At 33.8% G+C, this 24,223-nt stretch overlaps 1 protein-coding gene across 3 annotated transcripts in view; it reads left to right on the top strand.

Moving 5' to 3' along the window:
* The window catches only part of FSTL5 (follistatin like 5), a 753,549-nt gene extending 730,104 nt beyond the window's left edge, over positions 1-23,445 (top strand). For all 3 annotated transcript variants that reach the window (XM_045984612.1, XM_045984593.1, XM_045984601.1), the window contains exon 16: positions 22,537-23,445. In XM_045984612.1, the coding sequence (XP_045840568.1) occupies positions 22,537-23,239 (703 nt within the window). In that variant the 3' untranslated portion in view covers positions 23,240-23,445. The remainder of the gene's footprint in view (positions 1-22,536) is intronic.
* The last annotated feature ends 778 nt before the right edge of the window (positions 23,446-24,223 follow it).

The following is a 24,223-nucleotide window of genomic DNA, read 5'->3' as shown; positions in this document are numbered from 1 at the left end:
CAAGCCCTGTATTGGGCTTTGGAGCCTACTTAAAAATAAAGTTGAAAAATGATGTAACATATTAGACAAATTAGTAACTATAAACCAGCTGGAGTAAAAAGATGGCATTATTAAAAATTAGTAGGATATATGGCACACATTACTTTCTGTGTGGCTGAATTGTTCTGATTATAAGAGAGAGAAAAGTTCACTCAGTTTGAATGATCATTAAGAGTTGTGGATTTTTGAACAAAATTTGCTAGAGTTAAAACAAACAAACCAGTTAAATATCTACTAGATATGCTGCTTCAAATTCTGGCTACTGTTAAAATTTAAAATAGGCAATATTTATGTTTGTTAAAATTGACTTTATATAAAGAGATGCTGTCCAATGCACAGATTTTAGTATAATGTATTGAATATTGAAAGTAAGCATGGGATTCCTTTGGGAAATGGGCAATTTACATAGCCCAGAAAGGCCACCAATGTTGGTTATGATTTTATGCAGAATATTTTTTAAAACTTACAGAAATTAATTTAGAAGTGTTGGTGAATCCACACTTTGTACGTAACTAAAGCTATGACATGATGAGAGAACAAGAAATTATTTCAATTATATTAAAATAAAATGACCAAATAACTTGGGAGCAAAATCTTCAGTAGAAATGAACAGAAAAGGCTTGTGTGAAATATAACAATTTAAAAATTGTTAATTGCACCAACAGATCAAAAGAGTTAAATGGAAGGTCACTGGCTCCATTAATTCTCTAAACCAAATTGTTTATTCTATAATAAGCCATGAAAACTGGACAATATACTTAATCTTTCATAGTCATCAGAAGAAAAGAGCTGGATTCAATGACCCTACCCTCAAATAAACCTTTTACATTTTTCTCTTAGAGGAATAATAATATAATTATGCATTATACTAGATCATTGTACTTTAGGGAAAATCATTTTTTAGTCCATGTATTAATGCTGATGGATTGGGATTGAAATCTCATCAACTAATAAAGATATAGAATCAGGCTTAATGTAAGCATAAGCTCGTATGTTTGAATGTGATAAACAGAAATATTTCTCCATATGGCATTTCTAAGTATCTGAGCACTAAGCTCTCTGAATAAAGAAGTGATCTGCGCAGGCCATCCATCACTCACCCACCGATTGTAGACATAAATTAAAGAATAACATCAAAGCAAATTAGCAACTGTTGCTCTGAAATGCTAGTTAACTCTCATAAAGCAACTTGTATCTTTTTGAGTAGGTAAAAGGTGAAGAATTATTTTAAAGCCAAAGTAGCTAAGTGAATCTCAAAAGAAAGTGAGCAGAGAAGAAAACCTGCTGAGGGAAAAAAAAAAAAAAAATCAGAGCTCTTAAATATGTTTATCTTTCCTATTCAGGGCAATGATCTAAATTCTTGAAAAGAAACTGGTGACTTATTTTTGCATTATTTGTAATTTTAATATATGTTCTCAATATTTTGCAATTATCGTTAATGATAATAGCTGTAATTACTAAGTGCCTACAAATATCAGACTTTGTACATGTATTTTCTCTAATATTCACTGGTTTGTATTATTAGAATATATAACAAAGAGAAGAACCAAAGCTGAAATAAAGTAACTTATTCAAAATTACACAAGAACAATACTCAAATTCATGTGACTCCAAAACACACCTTTTTACTATATAATCATGAGGAACTTGAACTGGAATATTGTTCCACATTAGAACTCGTACAGTATTTAAAGGAAAGAAATAATAAGTCTGAATTATTTTTCAATCTTATTTTCAATCTTATTTTTCAATATTATTTTCCACATGCAGAAAAAAATGTTCAGTTAATACTATTCTGGGATTGCTGGTGTGGTGTTATTATGGTCTTATTTTATTTGTTTTCTAAATCTTTTCTTGCTTCCCTCCCTCTCACATCATTTTTCTCCTTTTTTTGAGGAGTTTAAATAATAAATCTTAGACAACTACCTAGGTTTTCTTTCTATAAAAAATATAAGGTATGAAAAGATTTAAGATACCTGACTGATATTCCCATGGTAAATAAATGACTCCTTTTCACTAAATACTAAAATATCTCAAAGGTTCTAGATGTGTGGTTGACTCAGAGAATCTATAAATGCAAACATTAATAATGTATTTTTTTTATTTCTTTCAGGTGAATAAGCTAAATTACATAGGTATTGTTTTCTTTTGTTTCTGTATCTAATGACTATTATGGTCTTTTATAGGATGCTTCTGTTTTTATTGTTTGCTTCCTCCAACCATTAACTAAAATTAAGAATGGGACCAAGGATGTGATAAAACTGATATTTGATTCAAATGTGCCACAAGTCAGGGATAGCATTGTTTGATATTATCAATGTTGTCCTGAGTTAGACTGAGTCAGCAGTTCCTACTCCTCTTTTGCTATTGGTTTTAGCTTAGCCATCAATTAACATTTGGATTTAGATTGTTTGTTTTTTTAACTTTGGAGGTGAAATGCACATTACACAAAATTAAACATTTCAAAATGTACAATTCATAGTATTAATATATTCAGAATGCTGTGCCACCATCACCTCCTGTTTAAAAATATTCCAAATTTTTTTTCATTGTCTCTAAAGGAGAACCTGTACCTACTAAGCAATCATTTCCCATTCCCCCTTGCCTCAGTCCTTAAAAACCACTAATATACTTTCTGTCTGTTGTATTTACTTTTTTATATTACCTATAAATGGAATATATTTCATACTGATTGTATCATTGACTATGGAACATTTTGTATCTGGTTTCTTTAGCATAGATTAATATTTTCCAGGTTCACCCAGATTTTGGTTGAATATTCCATTACATGAATATATTACTTTTGTTTATCCATTTATTTGTTCATGGACATGAGTTATTGCTACATTTTGGATATTGAGAATAGTGCTGCTATGAATACTTTTGCACAGGTTTTTGTTTGAATACCTATCTACAGTTTTAGAGGGATATATATCTAGAAATAGAATTCCTGGATCCTATGATAATTTCATGTTTAACTTTTTGAGAAATCGCCAAACTGTTTTCTTCAGTGTTGCACCATCTTACATTCCCACCAGAAAGGCATGAGTTCCAATTTTCCCACATCCTTGTCAACATTTGTTATTATTCATCTCTTTGATGATAGTCTTCCTAATGAGTATTAAATGGTTTTTCATTGTGGGCTGATTTGCAATTCTAATGTTTAATGATATTGAACACCTTATTAGTGCTTGTTGGTCATTTGTATATCTTCATTGGAGAAATTTCTGTTTAAGTCTTTTGTCCATTTTTAAATTGGGTTGTTTGTCCTTTTTGCTCTTAAATTCTTAGAGTTCTGTATTTATTCTGGATACTAGACAACATCAGATAGATGATTCAAAAAAATTTTTCTGGTCATATCCAAGAATCTATCACTATATCTGAGATCATGAAGAATTATACCTAAGTTACCTTCTAAGATTTTTATAGTTACAGATCTTACTTGTTTCTTTATTTCATTTTTAGTTACCTTTTATATATGGCATGAAGAAGGGAACCAACTTCATTCTTTTGCAAGTGGATATAAATTTTTCATAGCACTATTTGTTGAAGAGACTATCCTACCCAATTGAATAGGCTTAGTATCATTGAAAAAAATAAATTAGCCATAGAAGTATTGCCATAGTTTTTGACTCACAATACCCTTCTATTGGCTACAACTTTATCCTTATGATGGAACTGCACAGTAGTGAATAAAGTAGGTATTTAGTAAGTTTTGAAATCAGGAAATCTGAGTCTGACATCTTTGTTCTTCTCTTGCAAGTTTATTGCCTATTTTGGAAACCTCGCAATCTCACGTGAATATTAGGTTTGTCTCTTCCATTCCTGCGAAAAAAGTCTATTGGGATTTTGCTGGGGATTGCACTGAATCTCTGGATCACTTTGAGGAGAACTGCCATTTTAGCAATACGATGTATTTTAGGCTATGTCCAAAAATGACTTTCCACTTATTTAACCTTCTATAAAGTCTGTGAGTAATGCTTTGTGGTTTTCAATGTGAAAGTCTTTCAGTGTTGAAACTCTTATTCTTAGGCATTTTATTATTATTATTATTATGCAATTGTAAATGAAACAATTCCATTTTCAGATTGTTTATTGCTAGCATATAGAATACAACAGAGTTTTGAATGTTGATCTTGTATCTGCAATTTTGCTGAATTTATTAGTATTGATAGTGTGTTTGTGTATGTGTGTGTATTCTTTAGGAATTTTTTACATATAATAACAAGGCATCTTTGAATTAAGATAGTTTTACTTCTTTTCCAATTTGAATGTGTTTCTTTTTTTTTTTTTTTTAAAGAATGCCTTATAGTTCTGGCTTGAAAATCCAAAATAATATTGAATAGAAGTGACGAAAATAGACACCCTTGGGGCATTTGGCTGGCTCCTTAGTTAAGACTCCTCTTCTTGGTTTTGGCTCAGGTCATGATCTCATGGGTAGTGAGATTGAGCCACATGTTGGACTCCAGGCTCAGTGGGTAGTCTGCTTGAAGATTCTCTTCTTTTGGCCCTCCCAGTTCTTTCTCTCTCTCAAATAAAATAAATCTTTAAAAAGTAGGCATCCTTATTTTATCCCTGATCTCAGAGGGAAGGTTTTGGTGACAATTGGTGTGATGTTAGCTTTAGGTTTTTCATAAATATCTTTTATCAAATTAAAAAAGATTTATTTTTCTTATTAATTTGCTAAGTGCTTTTATCAGGAAAGAGTGTTAGATTTTATGAAATGCATTTTTTTCTGTATCAATTTTAATGACCATGACCCCCTTTATTCCATTAATTGTATATATACAATTGTATATATGTATATGTACATATATATATGTATATATGTAATGTATACAATATATACAATAATTGTAGACAATTATATTGAATGAGCTTTTCATAATAAACTACATTTTCAGTCTTAAGATTAATTCGCTGGCTGATGGTATATAACCCTTTTACTATGCTTGTAGATTTGGTTTGGTAGTATTTCATTGAGAATTTTTCCATGTACACTTAAAGAGATATTGCTTTGTAATTTTCTTCTTTCCCTCCCTCCCTCCTTCCCTTCTTCTTGCCCCCTATCCCTCCCACCTTCTGTCCCCTTCCTCCCTCCCTTCTTTCCTTCCTCCTTTCTCTCTCTCTCTCTCTTTCTTTCCTTTCTTCTTTCTCCTTTCTTTCATATTTTGACTTCAGTACAGGGTAATGATGGTCTTTAATATGTAAGGCCTTTTAATATGCCTTGATGATGGAAGAAGTCCACTACTTTTGTGGAAGATCTTTAGGAACATTGGTGTTAATGTTTCCTCAAATATTTAGTAGAATTTACCAATGAAGCCTTTGGCCCTGGACTTTTCTTTCTTGGGAGGCTTTTAATTACTGATTCAGTCTCTTTACTAGTTATATGTCTTTTTGATTTTCTGTTTTTCCTTGAGTGAGTTTTGGAAGCTGGTGTTCTTTAGGAATTTATCCATATAATCTAATTTATCTATGTTATCTAATTTGTTGACCTATAATTGTTCATAGTATTCTTTTTAATTATTTTTAATTCTCTAAGGTCAGTAGTACCATCCCACTTTCATTATTGATTTAGAATATGGTATTTTCTGTTTTTCAGTTTACTAAAATATTTTTCACTTTTTATACTTTTCAAAGAATCAATTTTTTGTTAAATATTATTTTGTTGAACAATAGAAAATTGTTTTCATATTCTCTATATCTTCACCTCTCACTGTTATTTACTTCTGTTGGTTTTAGATTTGGTTTGCTCTTTCCTTTTTAGTTCTTAAAGTGCAAAGTTTGGTGATCATTTGGAAATCTTTCTTCTGAAAAAAAAAAATTGGTAAGATACCAGTAAAAAAGTGCAGGAAAATAACCCACTTTTGATACATTTCAGTATCAGTAAACTAGATCATGTCTTCTACAATAATTAGTTGGTCTTTAAATATTTAAAAACTTCCTCAAATTTATTGATCTCAATATTTCTTCTTGCTTTTCATACAAAAATAAATTGCATAAGTTCTGTGAAAACAGCAAGAAAATCTTCTCATAAAGCTCAAAAACTAGGAAGTTCTATAGAAAGAATTAATAGTACTTTTAGTGATGTTGAGGTGTTTAGAGGATTCAATATTTTGATTGTCATTTATATTTGTTAATTATTAATACTCCTGGGAAGTACAAATCATGATTTTGATTTTGTACCTAGGATGGCATATTGGATGGTGTAAGTGGGATTTGATTCTACATCATCAGAGTTCGCTAAAGGAGGTATTGACCATTACGAAGCAAATACTAGATTAGGCTCAGTCCAAAAATCTAACATAGAAGGGGGAGTATGAAGTGTACCCAAAACCAACACAAGGAGAAAAAAGAGGCTAGGAAAAGAGCCAAAGAGAGCTCCAAATTCTTTCTTCACAGGAACAAATCTTTTTTTTTTTTTCCATTTTATTTATTTTTTCAGCGTAACAGTATTCATTCTTTTTGCACAACACCCAGTGCTCCATGCAAAACGTGCCCTCCCCATTACCCACCACCTGTTCCCCCAACCTCCCACCCCTGACCCTTCAAAACCCTCAGGTTGTTTTTCAGAGTCCATAGTCTCTTATGGTTCGCCTCCCCTTCCAATTTTTTTTTAATAAACATATAATGTATTTTTATCCCCAGGGGTACAGGTCTGTTAATCGCCAGGTTTACACACTTCACAGCACTCATGATAGCACATACCCTCCCCAATGTCCATAACCCCCTCCCCCTCTCCCAACCCCACCTCCCCCCAGCAACCCCCAGTTTGTTTTGTGAGACTAAGAGTCATTTATGGTTTGTCTCCCTCCCAATTCCATCTTGTTTCATTTATTCTTCTCCTATCCCCCTAACCCCCCATGTTGCATCTCCATGTCCTCATATCAGGGAGATCATATAATAGTTGTCTTTCTCCGATTGACTTATTTCACAAAGCATGATACCCTCTAGTTCCATCCACGTTGTCGCAAATGGCAAGATTTCATTTCTTTTGATGGCTGCATAGTATTCCATTGTGTATATATACCACATCTTCTGTATCCATTCATCTGTTGATGGACATCTAGGTTCTTTCCATAGTTTGGCTATTGAGGCTAAACCGGGGTGAAAAATAACTTCTAATTAACATTGTGGAATGATGTCTTCAGAGAACGTTTTCCTATTTCCAATTTTTCCATTCAGTTATATTCTGCTGTATCTTCTGTTAATATCACAACTGCAAGCATTTTCTCCAGACAAACTTTTAGTCTCATTCTAGCATGCAAAGTCTTTGGAAAAATTATAGATCATAACATCTCACATTGATCTAATATTCAGCTACTATGTCATTATTATACTATGAATTTATTGTTCCATTATCTCTTTGTGTGATTCAGTATAGGTATTCTTTGCATTTGCACATTTTTTCATTTAATTTTAACATCAAAGCGTACTCTGGTATTTTCCAAATTTGTTTCAGTATGTCTGTATTTCTTTGTAGATTAAGTCTTTACATAGATGAATTTTTAGTGAGGCATGAAACACAGTCTGTTTATTTATTTATTATTTTAGTTCCAGTGTACTTGACATACAGTGTTATATTAATTTCAAGTGTACACTATAGTGATCCAGCAGTTCCATATATTACTCAGCACTCATCAAGATTAGTGTGCTCTTAATCTCTGTCACCTATATCACCCACCCCCCACACCCCTCCCCTCTGGTAACCTCTGTTTGTTCTTTGTAGTTAAGAGTCCATTTTTTGCTTTGTCTGTCTCTCTCTCTCTCTCTCTTCTTCTTAATGTGTTCATTTGTTTTTTTTTTTTTTCTTAAATTCCACATACAAATGAAACCATATTGTATTTGTCTTTCTCTGACTTTGCTTAACATTACACTCTCTAGATCTGCTCATATTCTTGCAAATGGCAAGACTTCATTCTTTTTTGTAATGTCTGAATCGTATTTCATTGTATATATATACCACATCTTCTTTATCCATTCATCTATTGATGGACACTTGGGTTGCTTCCATAGTTTGGTTATTGTAAATAATGCTTCAGTAAACATAATAATTCATATAGCTCTTCAAATTCATGGGGTTTTTTTTTTTTCATATTCTTTGGGCAAATACCCAGTAGTGCAATTACTAAACTGTAGAGTTGTTGCTTTTAACTTTGTGAGGAACCTCCATAATGTCTTCCAAAGTGGCTGCCTCAGTTTGTATTCCTACCAACAGTGTAAGAGGTTTCCTTTTTTTCCACATCCTTATCAATACATCTCCACATCCTTATCAATACAACTATTCATTGAGATTTTAACCATTCTGACAGGTGTGAGGTGATATTTCATTGTAGTTTTGATTCACACTTCCCTGATAATGACAATTGATGTTGAACATCTTTTCATGTGTCTGTTGGCTTTCTGGATGTCTTCCTTGGAGAGAAGTTTGTTCATGTCTTCTGCCCATTTTAATTGGATTATTTGTTTTTTTTTTGTTTTTTTTTTTTGCTGTTGAGTTGTGTAAGTTCTTTATATGTTTCTGATCTTAACCTTTTACCAGATATGTCACTTAGAAATATCTTGTCCCATTCAATAGGTTGTCTTTTAGTTTTGTTGGTTATTTCCTTTGTTGTACAGATCTTTTTATTTTGATGTAGTCCCCCAAATTTATTTTTGCTTGTGCTTCTCTTGTCTCAAGAGATGTATCTAGAAAGACGTTGCTATGGCCAATGTCAGAGAAATTACTGTTTGTGCTCTCTTCTAGGATTTCTATAGTTTCAGGTCTCACATTTAGGTCTTTAATGCATTTTGTGTTTATTTCTGTGTATGGTGTAAGAAAGTGGTCCAGTTTCATTCTTTTGCATGTAGCTGTCTAGTTTTCCCAAAACCATTTGTTGAAGAGATTGTCTTTTTCCCCATTGAATATTCTTGCCCCTTTTGTTGAAAATTAGTTAACTATATATAATGGTGAGTTTGAGATCTGTACTTTGTTTAGACACCTAGTAAATGTATATTCAAGAATGAAATAATGAACAATTATCATGAGGATGGCCTGAGCTTTTAATCTAGATGCCATAAATAGTGTTTTATTTCTATTAATATACAGAAAATAAAAAATATATTTGTCATTACAAAAAATCACTATGTTCATTGACCAAAAATTGCAAACTTAAGTTTCAGTCTCTAAACTTGACCAAAGTCAAACTTTGGGTGTTATCTTCAGTGCATGCATGGCCTTTGTTTATTTTATTTTTAATGGTTTAATCATATTATTCACATAATATTGTGCTCTTTTCATATAACTTTACTGAGTAGACATTAATTCTAAATTAGTGTTTTATATTCCCAACATGGGTAGTCTATTGTATCATGTCTGCGTCACTATTTAATATTCACTTATGTATGGGCTCTTGGGTTGTTTATACATCTTTACTACTATACATAATAATATTATGAATATATTTGTACATAAAATTTTATTCATATTTATTATTATACTCTCAGGATAGCCAATTGGAAAATGAATTACTGCTAAAAGGGTAGAGATATGTGAAGGAACTTTGATTCCAATTACTAATTATTTTCCATATGCAAGTTACAGTGTCACTAACAAATTTAGTGCCAATTTCATGGAATACTTTAACATTATGTATTCCTAATTTACTAAATGAACTTGATGTATCACTGTTCTAATTTTGTTTGGTAGAAAAATAATGGGACTGCATGTTTTCTGTATTATTTTGATACATACATGCTGTATTAAAACCATAAAGAAGTTAATATAGTAATATGTACAAATCTCCTATAAGCACTCAGCACTTTTCTTTTTAGAAGACTAGACATATTGGTGTGTAACCTCCCAGTCCATTTCTTCTAGCATTTACATATAAATGCATTAAATATATAGTACTCTTTTCAATCTGGTATGTACTTCTTTAAACATTAACTGTTTTGGAGATACCAGTATCAAGAGGTAATATCAAATTATTCTCTAAAAAGCCCAAGGGTAACTATGCTTCCACCAGTAGTATGTGAGAGAACATATTTGATCACATCCTTATCAGTGTTGGGTTTAAACACACTTTATCACTGTGGATAATGTAGATTGCTAAAAATAAATATCACATTCTTTTGGGTTTTAACTTAATTCACCTAATTCTTTATGAAGTTTTAAAAGTTTGATGTTAAATGCCATTAATTCTCCCCTCTTGTGAGGAATAACTATTTGGTAGCTATTTTTTCTTTTTAGTATTTTGCTTTTTCTGATTTTAGTAATTTCTTATACAGTCAGAATATTGACTTTTTCTGTTATATTTGCTCATTTTATAGTTTGCATTAACCATTGTTTGTTTATTTAAAAATGTAGTCACTTTTATCAAGCTTCACTTCTAGACTTCTAGAATATGGGATCTTGCTTAAAAAGGTATCATCTTCTTCAATATTTAAATACTTGATGTTTTAATGCTGTTATAATATTGCTGTTTAATACTGATTGGTTGTTATTATTATTTTATCATAATTTCAACCCTTTCATCTCTCTAGATACTACTTTGTGTAAAAAATGAGTTATACATACATTTTTCTGACATAGCTGATTATCTAAAAATATTATATAGCTTATATCTTCTCTACAGATTTCAATAACAATCTTTATTGTATTTTTAATTTTCACATATCATATGAGTCTGCTTCCAAAATTTTTATTCTATTCCACCAATATTTTTATGTATTGCTGAAACACCACTGGATCAAGGCCGGTTTTGAAATGTGTATTTTATTTTATTTTATTTATTTTGTGAAATGTGTATTTTAAAAATAAGAGGAATGTACTAGCCACTGCAATGAAAAATATGAAGACAAGTAGGTTAGAAATTGCAAAGGGGAGGGGCGCCTGGGTGGCTCAGTGAGTTAGGCCTCTGCCTTCGGCTCAGGTCATGGTCTCAGGGTCCTGGGATCGAGTCTCGCATTGGGCTCTCCACTAGGCATGGAGCCTGCTTCCTCCTCTCTCTCTCTCTCTTTGCCTGCCTCTCTGCCTACTTGTGATCCCTCTCTGTTGAATAAATAAAATCTTAAAAAAAAAAAAAGAAATTGCAAAGGGGAGGTAAATTATTCATCTCTAAAAATGCTATGATTGAATATAAGTAACACTAGAATACCAGCTAAAAACCTATTAGGAAAATAGAATAATCCAAATGTTAAGGGGCACAAAAGCAATAGTTAGATATTAATAATTTTATTAATAAAAACACACAGAAGATATAATGGAAAAACGAATCCATTAATATTAGCAAGCAAAAGGTAAAATATCTATGAATATATCTAAGAACAAATCAATTTTTCTTGTTAAAGCAATTATATGAATCAAATAACTAAAAATATATATCATTATTTTAAAATATTATAACCTGGTTAATATGTAAATGTAATAAACCCCCTCAAATATATCGACATTTTAAAATTAGATAGGCTGATTCTAAAATGTAAGATAAAAGTACTAATCATGTTCTAACTTGATAAACTGAAAAGTTTATAGAACATCACACAAACTCAACAATAGCCAATAAATTTTGAGGAAAAAAATTGTTAGATTCATTCTCCTGGATATTTATGCATATTATATAGGTTCAATGAATAAAATAGTGCAACATGTATCTGTGATGAAAGAAATAGAACAACGGATATAGACTAAATGCCAAGTGACATTCCAAGTCAGTAGAAAGTGATGTACCATCCAATAAAATTGGAGCTAAAAGGTATCTATCTTAAGAATAATTTTTAAAAAGGGGGGGCACCTGGGTGTCTTAGTTGGTTAAGCATCTACCATGAGCTCAGGTCATGATCCCAGGGTCCTGGGATGGAGCCTCGAATCTGGCTCTTGGCTCAGGGGGAAGCCTGCTTCTCCCTCTCCTTCTATCCCTCCTCCTATTGTGCTCTCTTACCTGTTCTCTCTCTCTCAAATAAATAAATAAAATCTTTAAAAAAATAGTTAAAAAAAAAAAAAACCAGTTGAACCACTACCTTATATGATTGATTGTTATACTAATGAGTTTCAATGTCTGTGGGTAGTTCCCTTGCACTCTGACCACGGGCATGTGATTTCTTTATGTTTATGCAACATAAGCAAACATGAGTCAAGCAGACTTGACAAAAGCTTTCCCTATTAGAACTTTGCAGTCACCTGTAAAAGAAATCTTGTGAGTGTCCCTGAGGAGAGAAAACCACATGGATAGAGGAAGGCTTACCCATCCCAGGCTTCCTTGTTTAGTTCAGCCACCAACCAACCCCCAGTTTAATGAGGCCACATGAGTACACATATTAAGGAAGCTGATTAAGTAAAATATGGCAGATCATACCATCGATTTCTGATGAATGACTATAAGTAGTACAGTAAAAATGCACAGAGCAACATGAATATATCTTTTAAAAATATCGTGTGAAAGAAAAAAGATACAATATGAGATACATATCATATATACTGTCATTTGTATGAATGAAAAATGCAAACAAACAAACAAAAATCCTCCCCTTTCTCTTACTCTTGCGTACCTGAGAACACACACAGATTAATAAAAGTAAAAAAAAAAAAAAAATCCAGATAAGTTTTTAAAGATATATTACAAACCCTTAGTCTGTTAAGTAGCAATTACTCAAGCAGCTTTGCTCTTACCTGAAAAAAAAATGCAGAAGCAATGGGAAATAATAAAACAATCGCTGGTATTAATCATGTGCATAACTTTTACCACATGATTTCTCAGTTTTGCTAATTTAACAAAATACCACAGACTGGGTGGTTTAAACAACGGAAGTTTCTTTCTCACAGTTTCAGAGGTTGGGATGTCAGGAATCAGAGTGCCAACATGTTTGGATTCTGGTGAGAGCCCTCTTCCTGGATTATGCCTGATTGCTGCCTTAAACTGTGTCTCTCATGGCAGAGAGAGAAAGAGAGAGAGAGAGATCATATCTTCATGTCTCTTCTAGGAAGGGCACCAGTTCCATTCACAAGGGCTCTACCCTCATGACTTTAATTCCCTCCCCCAAATTTCCACCTCCAAATAACATCATTTTGGGAATTAGACCTTCAACATAAAAATTTGAGGTATGGGGGAGACATAATTCAGTCATAGCTTCCCACTCCTGGTCACTCAAAATTCATATCTTTCTCACATGAAAAAAACCATTTATTTTATCCAAGAGTCCAAAGGTCTTAACTAGTTCCAGCATCAATTCTAAAGTTGAACATCCAAAATCTTATCTAAATGTCATCCAAATTGGATATGGGAAAGACTCAGGTCTGATTCACACTGAAGCAAAATTCCTTTCTAGCTATGAACCTATGAAATCAAATGTATTATGTACTTCCAAAATAAAATGGTGGGGCAGGCAGAAGATAGACATCCTACTCCAAAAGGGAGAAATAAGAGAGGAAAAAGTGATGATAAGTCTGAAATAAGTCTAAAATCTAGCAAAGCAACCTCTATGAGATTTTAAGGCTTGAGAATAATTCTCTGACTTGATGTTCTGACTTCCAGCCCCACTGCAGTTGTGCTCTTGCCCCGACAGCTCTGCATGGTGAGGGTTTCATTTCCAAGGCTCTGGGTGATGTCTCGACCCTTTTAAAATTGAGACAACAGCCCTAATAATCACTGAATCATCTTAGAATCATTTTTCCTTTATCTTGAAGAATAATGCACATTCGCAGATATAGAGCTGTGTGGTCTTATCCTATAAAATTCAAGAAGTCCAGCAACCTTCCTTCATTCCATTCTCTCTTTGTCTCCTCCAGTTCAAACTGGCAGTCTCCCTGCTGGGTGACTGATTAGTTCTGTGGTTCACAACATGCTAATATCCTTATCAAACAGCTGGTCTTCCACACTGGTAATGTTCTTTTCTGAGTATGCTTTCCCTCCCTTCTTTTTTTTGGTATTATAGACAGGCTAAGATCTCTCCAAATCTTTATGTTCTTGTTCCTTTTGCATAACAATTCCTCCTTCAATCTATTTCTTTCTGCTTCCATTTTACTAAAAGCAATCAGGAGGAACCAAATCACTTCTTCAACACTTTGCTTTTAAATCTCAGCTAAAATGCAATTTCATCATTCTCACTTTCTACTTTCCACAAAACACCAGAAATAACACAGTTTAACTAAATCCTCTGTTGCTTTATAGTAAGGATATGTCTTTCCTCCAGTTTCTGATAACATATCCCCCATGGACATCTAAGACCTCATCAGAATGTCCTTTACCAGCCACATTTCTATAATCTGTTCATGATTATTTATGTACTCTTTAGGAAGATAAAGGCTTCCTCTCCAGCTCTCTCCTTTCATTTCTGAGCTCTCACCGAGGTCACTTTTAGTGACCCCAACCCAATAATATTGGCTTTTTCTAACATGCATCTCAAAACGCCTCCAGCCCCTATGCCTTCTCTGGTTCCAAAGCCTCATCCACACTTTCAGAAAACTGTTGTAGCAGCACCTCATTTCTGGTACCAATGATGTTTTAGTCAGTTCAGGCTGCTTTAACAAACTATCACAGACAGGATGGCTTAAACAACAGAAATGTATTTATCAGGGTTCTGGAGGCTAGGATGTCAGAGATCAGGATGTTAACCTGTTTAAATTCTGGAGAGAGTCTTCCTTCTAGTTTGCAGAATGCCATCATCTTACTCTGTCCACACACGCCAGAGAGAGAAAGAGAGAGAAAGAGAGAGAGAGAGAGATCATCTCTCTTATGTCTCTTCTTTTAAGGGCACTAATCTAATCCATGAAGGCTCAGCTCCATAACCTAATTTCTTTCCAAAGGCCCCACCTCCAAATGCCATTACAGTGGGATTTGAACTTCAACATATGAATTTGTTGGGGGCTTGAGGGGGTGAGGATGCAAACATTTAGTACATAGCAATTATTAAAAATATTTTACCAGTAACTAAAGGTAAGGGACGTTTTCTGAAACATTACAGGAAGTAAGAAAATGCTATCACTTTAGGGGGGAAAATAAATCAAGAATGCTTTCTCGCAGCTTGGAAAATTACACAAATTTCCTTTATCCATTGTCACGTGATCCCAATTAGGAACTAAACATATATGCCACAATCATCACTCCATATAGCTCTGTATCTTCACTGGAATTGAGCTTTCCAAGACTCTTTGGCCAAGGAAATCTGTGGTTGCTGTTTTGCATTTCTATTCCCAGGTGCACATTCCACCCTTCTCCACCTTGCTTTCTATCCCAGAAGGCTGGCTAATAGGGCTTCTGGTTGGTTGGGCCAATGAAAAGCCTGAATGGAGATTGCATGAAGAAGGAACATGAGACCAGAGTGTAGAATACCCCCTACCTTCCCACTCTTTATCCCCTCACTCCCCACCATGTGTGCTGTTTTGTAGGTGACCAGCTATTTCTTTAGATCACAGGTAACAAAACACCACAAGACACATCTCTCCACATAACTCCCTTCTACCAGATAGAGCAGTGACGACAGCTTCACTGTTACTCTCCACATATTACTGCACTTTCCTGCAGTTTCTATTTCACTGTAAACAGTCTCTTTATCATACCCTCCTTGATTTATTCTAATTGAAATTTATTCCTTTCCTTCTGGGATCCAGACTAATATAAACTCTCTCTTCACGTGAAAGCGTCGCATAACTGAAATGTAAATTAGTAGCTGAAACAGAGATGTAGCTACACCCATCCTTCCTCTCATCTTTGAAGAGGCTCCCTAAACACTTTTTGAAAGTCAGGGCATCCAATTATAAGCACGCCTCTGCTCGACTATAATTACCTTAAGGATAGGAGCCATGTATTTCCTTTCTATTTCCTTCATAAGGTTGTACAAAGTGTGCTGCACATAGCAGCTTGTGAATAATACTGAATTGGGTCACATGATGTCTGGAACCCAGCTCATGACAGACCTAGTTCCCTGCTGCATTTTTTCCACCCGTCATTTCAGTTTGCCAGGTATGCAATGGTCACTTTGGTAGTGTTTTTTTTGATTCACATATTTTGTTCTTGCCTTTGTTTTAACCTTCCTTTTGTATTTCCACTTCTGTGCTCACAAATTATTTCCCATTCTTCTAATTACTATCTCCACTTCTACAATGTCATCCCTGTTGCATTTGCCAATTCCTGTATAAAACATGCCTGGATTAGAAAAATGGGTACGATCCATGAGGCTCCTCTTCTCAGATTTTCATGTGTTTTTCCAAAATCAGGTCAGAAGTGTAAGCAATCTTTTAAAATGCCATCTGAAAACATACTTGTCAGGTTTTCTTTTCTTTCTTTTTTTCCCCCTAAGCTCTTAAGTTCTTCAAAAAGAGGTGGAAGACTTTGGTTTTTGAAATATGGTCTGTAGTGTACACAGTGTGCACAGAAGTCTTAATAAATCTTTTTTTTTTTTAATGTCCTGGCCACTAGAAGTGATATGCTTTTAAGTACTGTATTAATTCTGTTGAGCCATTAGACATCTGCGCATTTATGTTTCAATTTGGCCTACAGATCCAAACAATACAATACCAGAGAAGGAGGAAAATAGGGAATTTAGTATTCAGAAACACAGTCTACTTTTTAAAGAAAAAATTTCTAAAACTGAAAGTAGGGAAAGTAACGTTAAAATCTCCAATGTAGAATTTCTATAATATACTTATAAAAGGCAGGTAGGAGGCATCCTGTGGCTTATTTTAGCTTTTCCAACCTATGTTTTGAAAACAGAGAACTTCAAAGTAGTATGATCTCTCAAATACATCTAAGCATTAGGTCTATTCAGAAACTGTCCTTGCTCTGGTTGTAAATCTTCACTAAATGTGTCAATTCTATTTCTCTGTGCCTCCCATCTCCCGAATATGAATGTGACCACTGTTTATGAACAGGTATGTTTTACTGGGCTATTTATGTGAAGTTCAGATAAAAACGAAATCCTCTGGTACTTGTGTAGGAATAGCATTCAATCTTTTCCTACAAGGGTCAGTCTGGGATAATAGAAAACAACTAAATATAAAGGAATTCATCAACTAGTGAATGATGGCTCATGTCAGATTTATGCTTTGCATCCATGAAAACTCTCTTTCAGCTGTAACATAATGGAAGATATCATTTCAACAGCACATTGCATATGTGAGTTTATATATTAATTATATGGAGAAGAGGTTATAATTTGTTTCTTTTCTGTTAAGTATCTCTTACCTTCCAATTGGAAAAACATGATAACTATAATCCAGTTAGAAAAACAGGGTCTTAATAATCTTGCTCATTATTATTATGAAACACTAAGTACTAGATCATAAGTTTTAGATGTAGATTTTCACAAGTAAAATCCCATTACAAGTAATTCCTAGGGCTGTTAAAGTTATTCTGTCCTGGAATTTCATATTTTCTATTATTAAGACATCAGAAAAGTTTTGGGAAATGCTTTTGTCTTAGGTGTGGATTGCAGCAGTGTTGCTTTTATTACAGGATAGCGTGTCTGAGTAATCCCATGTTCAGACACCTCCAATATGCGGGGACATAGCTCAGTGGTAGAGCATTTGACGGCATATACACCCAGTCTTGCATTTACCACTTCTCATTTGCCTCCATTGATATACACAGAAGTGCTTGTTTTAAAATTTAGGGAGGTTCAGAAGATAGGGTGTGAGGAAAGAGGTCATGTACAGATGGAGAGGGAGAATCCGGAACACTTCCCAGCTGGTAGTATGGGGGTTGATCTCAGTGGGTAAATACTGAAAGTCGGCAGTTAAGAGAGTTGTTCAGGTGAGAATTTTTGAGGACTCTGGGGAAAGGCCATACTATATTAAGACTCAGGAGATGAAAAAAAATTGTTATTGTGCAAATGTTATGAGACTCTTTCACACCAAACTTTGGAGTGTTAACACTGTTGGCACTGATCATGGCAAATTAATACAGGTTATCAATTGCCATTATAGGATTCTTTGAGTAGCATCTCCGAAAGCAGAATCGGGGTAGAATAACATGGCAGATGCTAGGAGTGACAAAAACTGGGAAATTGCTCTGAAAGTTTCTCTGTGACCAGACCCAATCAGGAATTGAGCAAGAGATATGGGGAAATCAGTCATTACTCAGATGCAAGGAATGCACGTGGTCTTGTGTGACGTGGTCTTCGAGCAGCTCTTCAATAGACTTCATAGTATTCCAGCCATGCTTCTCTCTAAATACCTGTTCTTTTCCCCTCTCTGCCAAATAACTTCTTTTGCAAGTCTCTTGAATTGCCATGATATAAGCTCTGATTGCAATTCTCCATGTCGTTAGATATCCATGTCTTAAAGTCTGCCTCAAAGTTTCCTGTTACTCTAAGTGAAAATTCTTGAGTAAGACAGGTATCTATTTCAAATCCCATCCTCTGTGCCGAGGTCAAAATCACCCAGCAAACCATGGCTTACTGCTTCATGTCCTCAGTGAGAATTGCCGCAGCACTTCTAAAGAAGATGGAGTGAGCTAGACTGCCTTCCTTCTTAACAATGTGAGAGATTTGGTAATTGGGTAAAGGGTGTACTAGCCATAGATCCTGTTGTCAGTAGTGAGAGCAAGAATAAAAATGTGGATTTCTATTACAAGTGTGATATCTGCTGAATATGCAAGGGGAAAAATCCTGCCACATTGGAGTAACACAATGTGCTTATTTAAAACAAACAAACAAACAAACAAACAAAAAAAAAAAAAAAAAAACTGGGAATACTGGCTATACAGAAAAACTCATAATTTGTTTCTGTTCTTCCCATTTATGAATTGTAATAATCTGTAGTCCCATAGGAAATATCATATTGGGTTCATAAGGGGAAAATTTTGTTACTTAAGGTATAAAGCATAGGCAAGTTCTGTTTATTGACAATGTGCTGTTTACCTGATAACACACATTTAACTTCTATACTCCAAGCAAGGTAATACTTTTGTCTTTTTTCTTCTAACGAAGGAATTTAAACTCATGGAAGTCAAGGACTTTACATAATGTCAGCTATCCATTATATCGAAAAACTGAACACGAAACTAAATCACCCTGGGTTGAAAATTTTTACTGCTTCCAAAATAAGAAGTTCCCTTGTATGAATCACTTCAGGACCTTACCTTAAAGTACAAAAGGAGTAATTAAAGTTGAACTTCTTAAAATCTTTATTTTAAGTTAGATTGATTACACTTCAGAAAAATAAAATAATTTGTAAATGAAAAACATTGCCCTGATTCTCCTCACCAAGTCCAGCAACAAATCCACACAATGCCGTTACCAAGGGGGTTACACTTTCCTAGCTTTATTCATTTCCTAGTGAAAGAAGTGATTCCGGGCGCCTGGGTGGCTCAGTGAATTAAGCCGCTGCCTTCGGCTCAGGTCATGATCTCAAGGTCCTGGGATCTAGTCCCACATTGGGCTCTCTGCTCGGCAGGGAGCCTGCTTCCTCCTCTCTCTCTGCCTGCCTCTCTGCCTGCTTGTGATCTCTCTCTGTCAAATAAATAAATAAAATCTTAAAAAAAAAAAAAAGAAAGAAGTGATTCCAAGAGTAAGTTTTTTAACTCTCATTTCTTACAGTCTGCAACTTCCTATACATATTCTGACAAATATTAGACAAACTATGTTAGACTTGGTCCGGGGCAGGATTTTATTATACTAAGCAGGCATTGAAGTTGAGAGCCTCGTAAATATTAATCACAGACTAATGAACAGTGGGAGATTTTTGAATATCAATCTGTACTAGGGGGAAATTTTGAATTAGAGACATCACTTCCTACCCAATAAATCAGTAGTGAAAAATTGAAGGCATCCTCATGCATCTGCTTATGTAGCTAGATCTCTAGTCCTAAAGGAGCATGCAGCATGGATGCCAAAATAGATGTGATTTTTTCGGCCCACATGGAGGTTTTGCATTTTTAACTGGACCTTCTCTTAAAATTTTAATTACCTTCAAAAGAAGCTGGATTATATCACAGAAAACTTGAGTGCATTCTTCAGTATTAGAGTTAAAATAGTTCAAGAGTAGTTAAAGCTTGTCACATTCTTCTTCATTAGCATTCACAAACCATTGCCCAAAGGGACTGGAAGATTCAAGGTTAAAAGAGGAGCTGAAACGCCAAAACTTGATTGGCTTGTTGCTTTTATTAAATGTGCATATTACTGCTTTTGTCTCTGGGAACATGTACAATGTGTAACATAAAAGAAAGATAGTATTTTCCATCATTATTCAAAATCTCATAAATAATACCAGATACAATCATATACATATTTCTGTATCCTTAATGATTGTCCATTAATGGAAAAACTATCCCTTTACAGTAATCAGAGTTGATTATTTATTAAGACAAGTATGAGAGTGTATAGTGATATCTAGGATTTTATGATATCTTTGAGGTTGACAAAAAATCATGGGATGCAGTTTTTGGTTTGAGGGATTTTTTTATTATTATTCTCTAATATTCAGGTAGAATTTAAAACTTGTGCTAGGCATTAATATTTTAATAGAAACATGTGGAAGTGATTTTTAATAGTACAAATTCTTCTTCATACCATTATGATCAAATGAAAATGTTATCCTAAATAGGTATGATGGGAGCTGTGTTTATGGAAATGACACAAACAGTTTTTAAGGACACAGGAAAAGAGAAAGATCGAGGAATTGAACTAGAAATTGCACATGTCATTCTGAAATACACCAGAAATATTATTTTCAAAATGATTACTTTATTCCATCTCCTGTAAATAGAAAAAGCAATAATCACTAAGTTAAATGATATTATGTAAGATGCTATAATTAAACATTAATCACTAAGTTTTCTGTTTTTATTACTGAAATTCCCAGAATCATTGAGAGCAGGGAGAGTTATGTTGATCTACGATATAGTCCCAGTGCCTCATATTCAGTAGATGTTCGATAAATGTTTTTCAAAAAATTTAAAGGAGTAAGTGTACATTGTAGTTTTTCTTTTGTATGGCTGTTGTAATCTCTCTAAAGACAACAAATAGTTTTCTCACAAATGTTTACATTAGCTAAAATTGTAATATGGGGTTTCCCAACTATAGTAATATAATAACATAGAAGCAGTTACAACTTTACATCTATTTCAGTAAAATTTCTGCGGATGCACTTGTCGCCTTCCACAATTACACCACAAAGACTGATTTTTTTAGAACATTCATCTTATACTTTCTATAATATTAAACATGAGTTTATTTGAGGGGCTTGCCATATGCTTATATTTGAAATTTTAAGGAGCTGTTACCCTGAGTTCATTATATTTATGTATTATGGGTAGAAATGGTTATTTTTACATAAATAAAATTTTGTGTAAGGATTAGCATATTAAATGAATTGCACAGGTGACAATAACATAACAGGTTACCTTTAGAGTTTCTGTTTTACTGTGCCACAAGTCATCTTATGTTTAATTTTTTTTTCATTTATGAGCACATTCAGTATAACAATGGACCCCCCCTTTTTTATGGCATCTTTGAAAATACTAGTTTGTGTTTTAATAGATATTATTAAGGGAAACAAAAGTAAGTGTCCTTCACAATTTTATTGGCCAGTATCCATTTTGGATGTAATTTTCTATACTACTCTCCATCTCATTTTATCTTATTTAACTTATTTTATCTTATAACTAGTGTTATAAGTCATAGTTACAAAATATATTATACTTGTCACAGGGACTTAAAATAATTTGCAACTAGAATTCAGGACAAACACTTTGAAAAGCACAGAAATAATTAAAGAGACTACCAAAACAAATAAGAAATATTTATTTTTAAAATAACTTTAACAGAAAAAATCATAAATCTTTAAGGTTCATTGTTGTTCAGTATAAGATAATGAATATAATGCAGGTGTGTTGCTAAAAATGATAATGTATGTATAGCAAGGTTGTAAAATGTAACCTGTATTTAAAACTTAAAATAAAAAGTGTTAAATCATAAAACTAGTTAATCAAGGCATTCTTAAATCTAATAAATAGAAGTTTAATAGTTCTATATAAAAACAACAACAACAACAACAACAAAAACAAAACAAAAAAACTCTCAGATGAAAATGAGAAAGATGTGGATAATTGTCTGGTAATGAGTGTCATACTTTTTGGATGGTTTTAGGACAAAATAAGAAGTAAATGAAGTGAGTATAATAGATACATATTCAAGTCTTTTATTCTTGTTGACTTTAATAGCAGTAAACTAATCTTATTCAATATCAGAAGGATTAGAGACTCACAAAATAATGTTTACCTTTTTATGTATGGTAAAAGTAAAATGTGTTGTTCCAATTAACTTGATATATTGCTTTTAATTATTTTGTTTTCTACACCATGAGTTACAATTGTTTGGCTATAATGAAAAAATGACCTAGAGAAAGGAGGTGAAAGGAACACAATTTAAAGTTTAATTCTAACACGATGGTGACACAAATTGCTGCATAGCTTGACAATTAATGCCTAGACTAGTGATGACCCTTTCCACCTGTCCACAATACATATTCATACGGGAACCACTCTGTAGTTTCCTGTCTAACTTTGGTTTTCATCTTTTCAGGTTTGGATTTATTCTTCATAAAGATGAAGCTGCACTACAAAAAATTGATCTTGAAACCATGTCATACATCAAGACAATTAACTTGATGGACTATAAGTGCATTCCTCAGTCATTGGCGTATACACATTTGGGAGGATACTACTTTATTGGCTGCAAACCTGACAGCACTGGGGCAGTACCACCACAGCTTATGGTGGATGGTGTAACCGACTCAGTCATTGGATTCAATAGTGATGTGACAGGCACTCCATATGTCTCTCCAGACGGGCACTATCTTGTCAGCATTAATGATGTGAAAGGTCTTGTAAGGGTCCAGTACATTACCATCAGAGGAGAAATACAAGAGGCTTTTGATATTCACACAAATCTGCACATATCTGATCTGGCATTTCAGCCATCCTTTACTGAAGCCCACCAATACAACATCTATGGTAGTTCAAGCACACAGACTGATGTGCTCTTTGTTGAGCTCTCCTCTGGGAAGGTTAAGATGATAAAGAGTCTTAAGGAACCACTCAAGGCAGAAGAATGGCCTTGGAACCAGAAGAACAGGCAAATCCAGGACAGTGGCTTGTTTGGTCAATACCTGATGACACCTTCCAAGGACTCTCTCTTTATACTAGATGGACGACTCAATAAGTTAAACTGTGAGATCACTGAAGTTGAGAAAGGAAATACAGTCATTTGGGTTGGAGATGCCTAGGGGCCCTTTTAGATAACTATTGAATAAAGAGTTTTCCAGTGCATTGCACTTAATCCATTGTTTAAATTTACAGCTTAACTTTTCAAGATGACACCCTAGTCAAGCATAAGTTACTTGGTTGGCCAATGAAATAGATTTTTTTTTTTTTTTTGGCGAAGATACACACAATTAGTAATACTGATTAATTAGAAATACTTAAAACAACATTAAGACATTTTAAGCTAATAAAATAGAAATTTAAATACATAAAAAATAACTGCAGGGAATTTCAGATGACTTTAAGCACTATTTCATTTTGGGGGTGGCTTATCTCTTTTTCTTTTCTCTGTCTTTTGGTATGCTTAAACTAAAAATAAAAAGGTGTTGTGGAACCTTAAAATTCTTACTTCAAAATATTCTGTCCCATCCACTGTTTATAATCTTTTGTGCCTTGAAGGGAATGTCACAAGAGGAAAAGGTAGGCTAAATGCTGCATATGGAACATCCCCATAACTATAAATCTTTTGTCATTAAAAGAGAAAAGTTTAACATCTCTTGCACTAAATCCTGTCTTTGACACTATTTTAAACCTCAGCAAAATATCACTTGAAGGCATAAGTTGGCCTTAGGTTGTATACAGGTAACAAACTCTATTTGATGCTTAACTATATGGTCTGCAGCATGCTATGGAAAATGAGGAGGAAGGGAGGAAAAATAATTATGGAAAAATGTTTGCAGTGTATTCTCTACTCATTTTGCTTTTAATCATTGGAGTACATTGTATTTTAATGCAAGTTTGTCTCGGATGTCAACTGCTTACAAATGTTTATTATTAGCAGAATATGTTTCTTTCTTTTCATCTAGTCCAGTGTTGAAACAGCAGGAAATTTCAGTTTTAAAAAAGAAGTATCATTTGTGTCTGCTAAAAGTAAACCACATATAGGGAAATTAACGCGAGGGAGAAAATACTGGCTAGAGAACTGATTAGTGGTTTAGGAGAATTAG

Source organism: Meles meles, chromosome 2 (genome assembly GCF_922984935.1).
Source record: "Meles meles chromosome 2, mMelMel3.1 paternal haplotype, whole genome shotgun sequence".
Classification (NCBI taxonomy): Eukaryota; Metazoa; Chordata; class Mammalia; order Carnivora; family Mustelidae; genus Meles; species Meles meles.
Note: the sequence above shows the minus strand (reverse complement) of the source record. Positions and strands in the feature narration are given on the sequence as shown.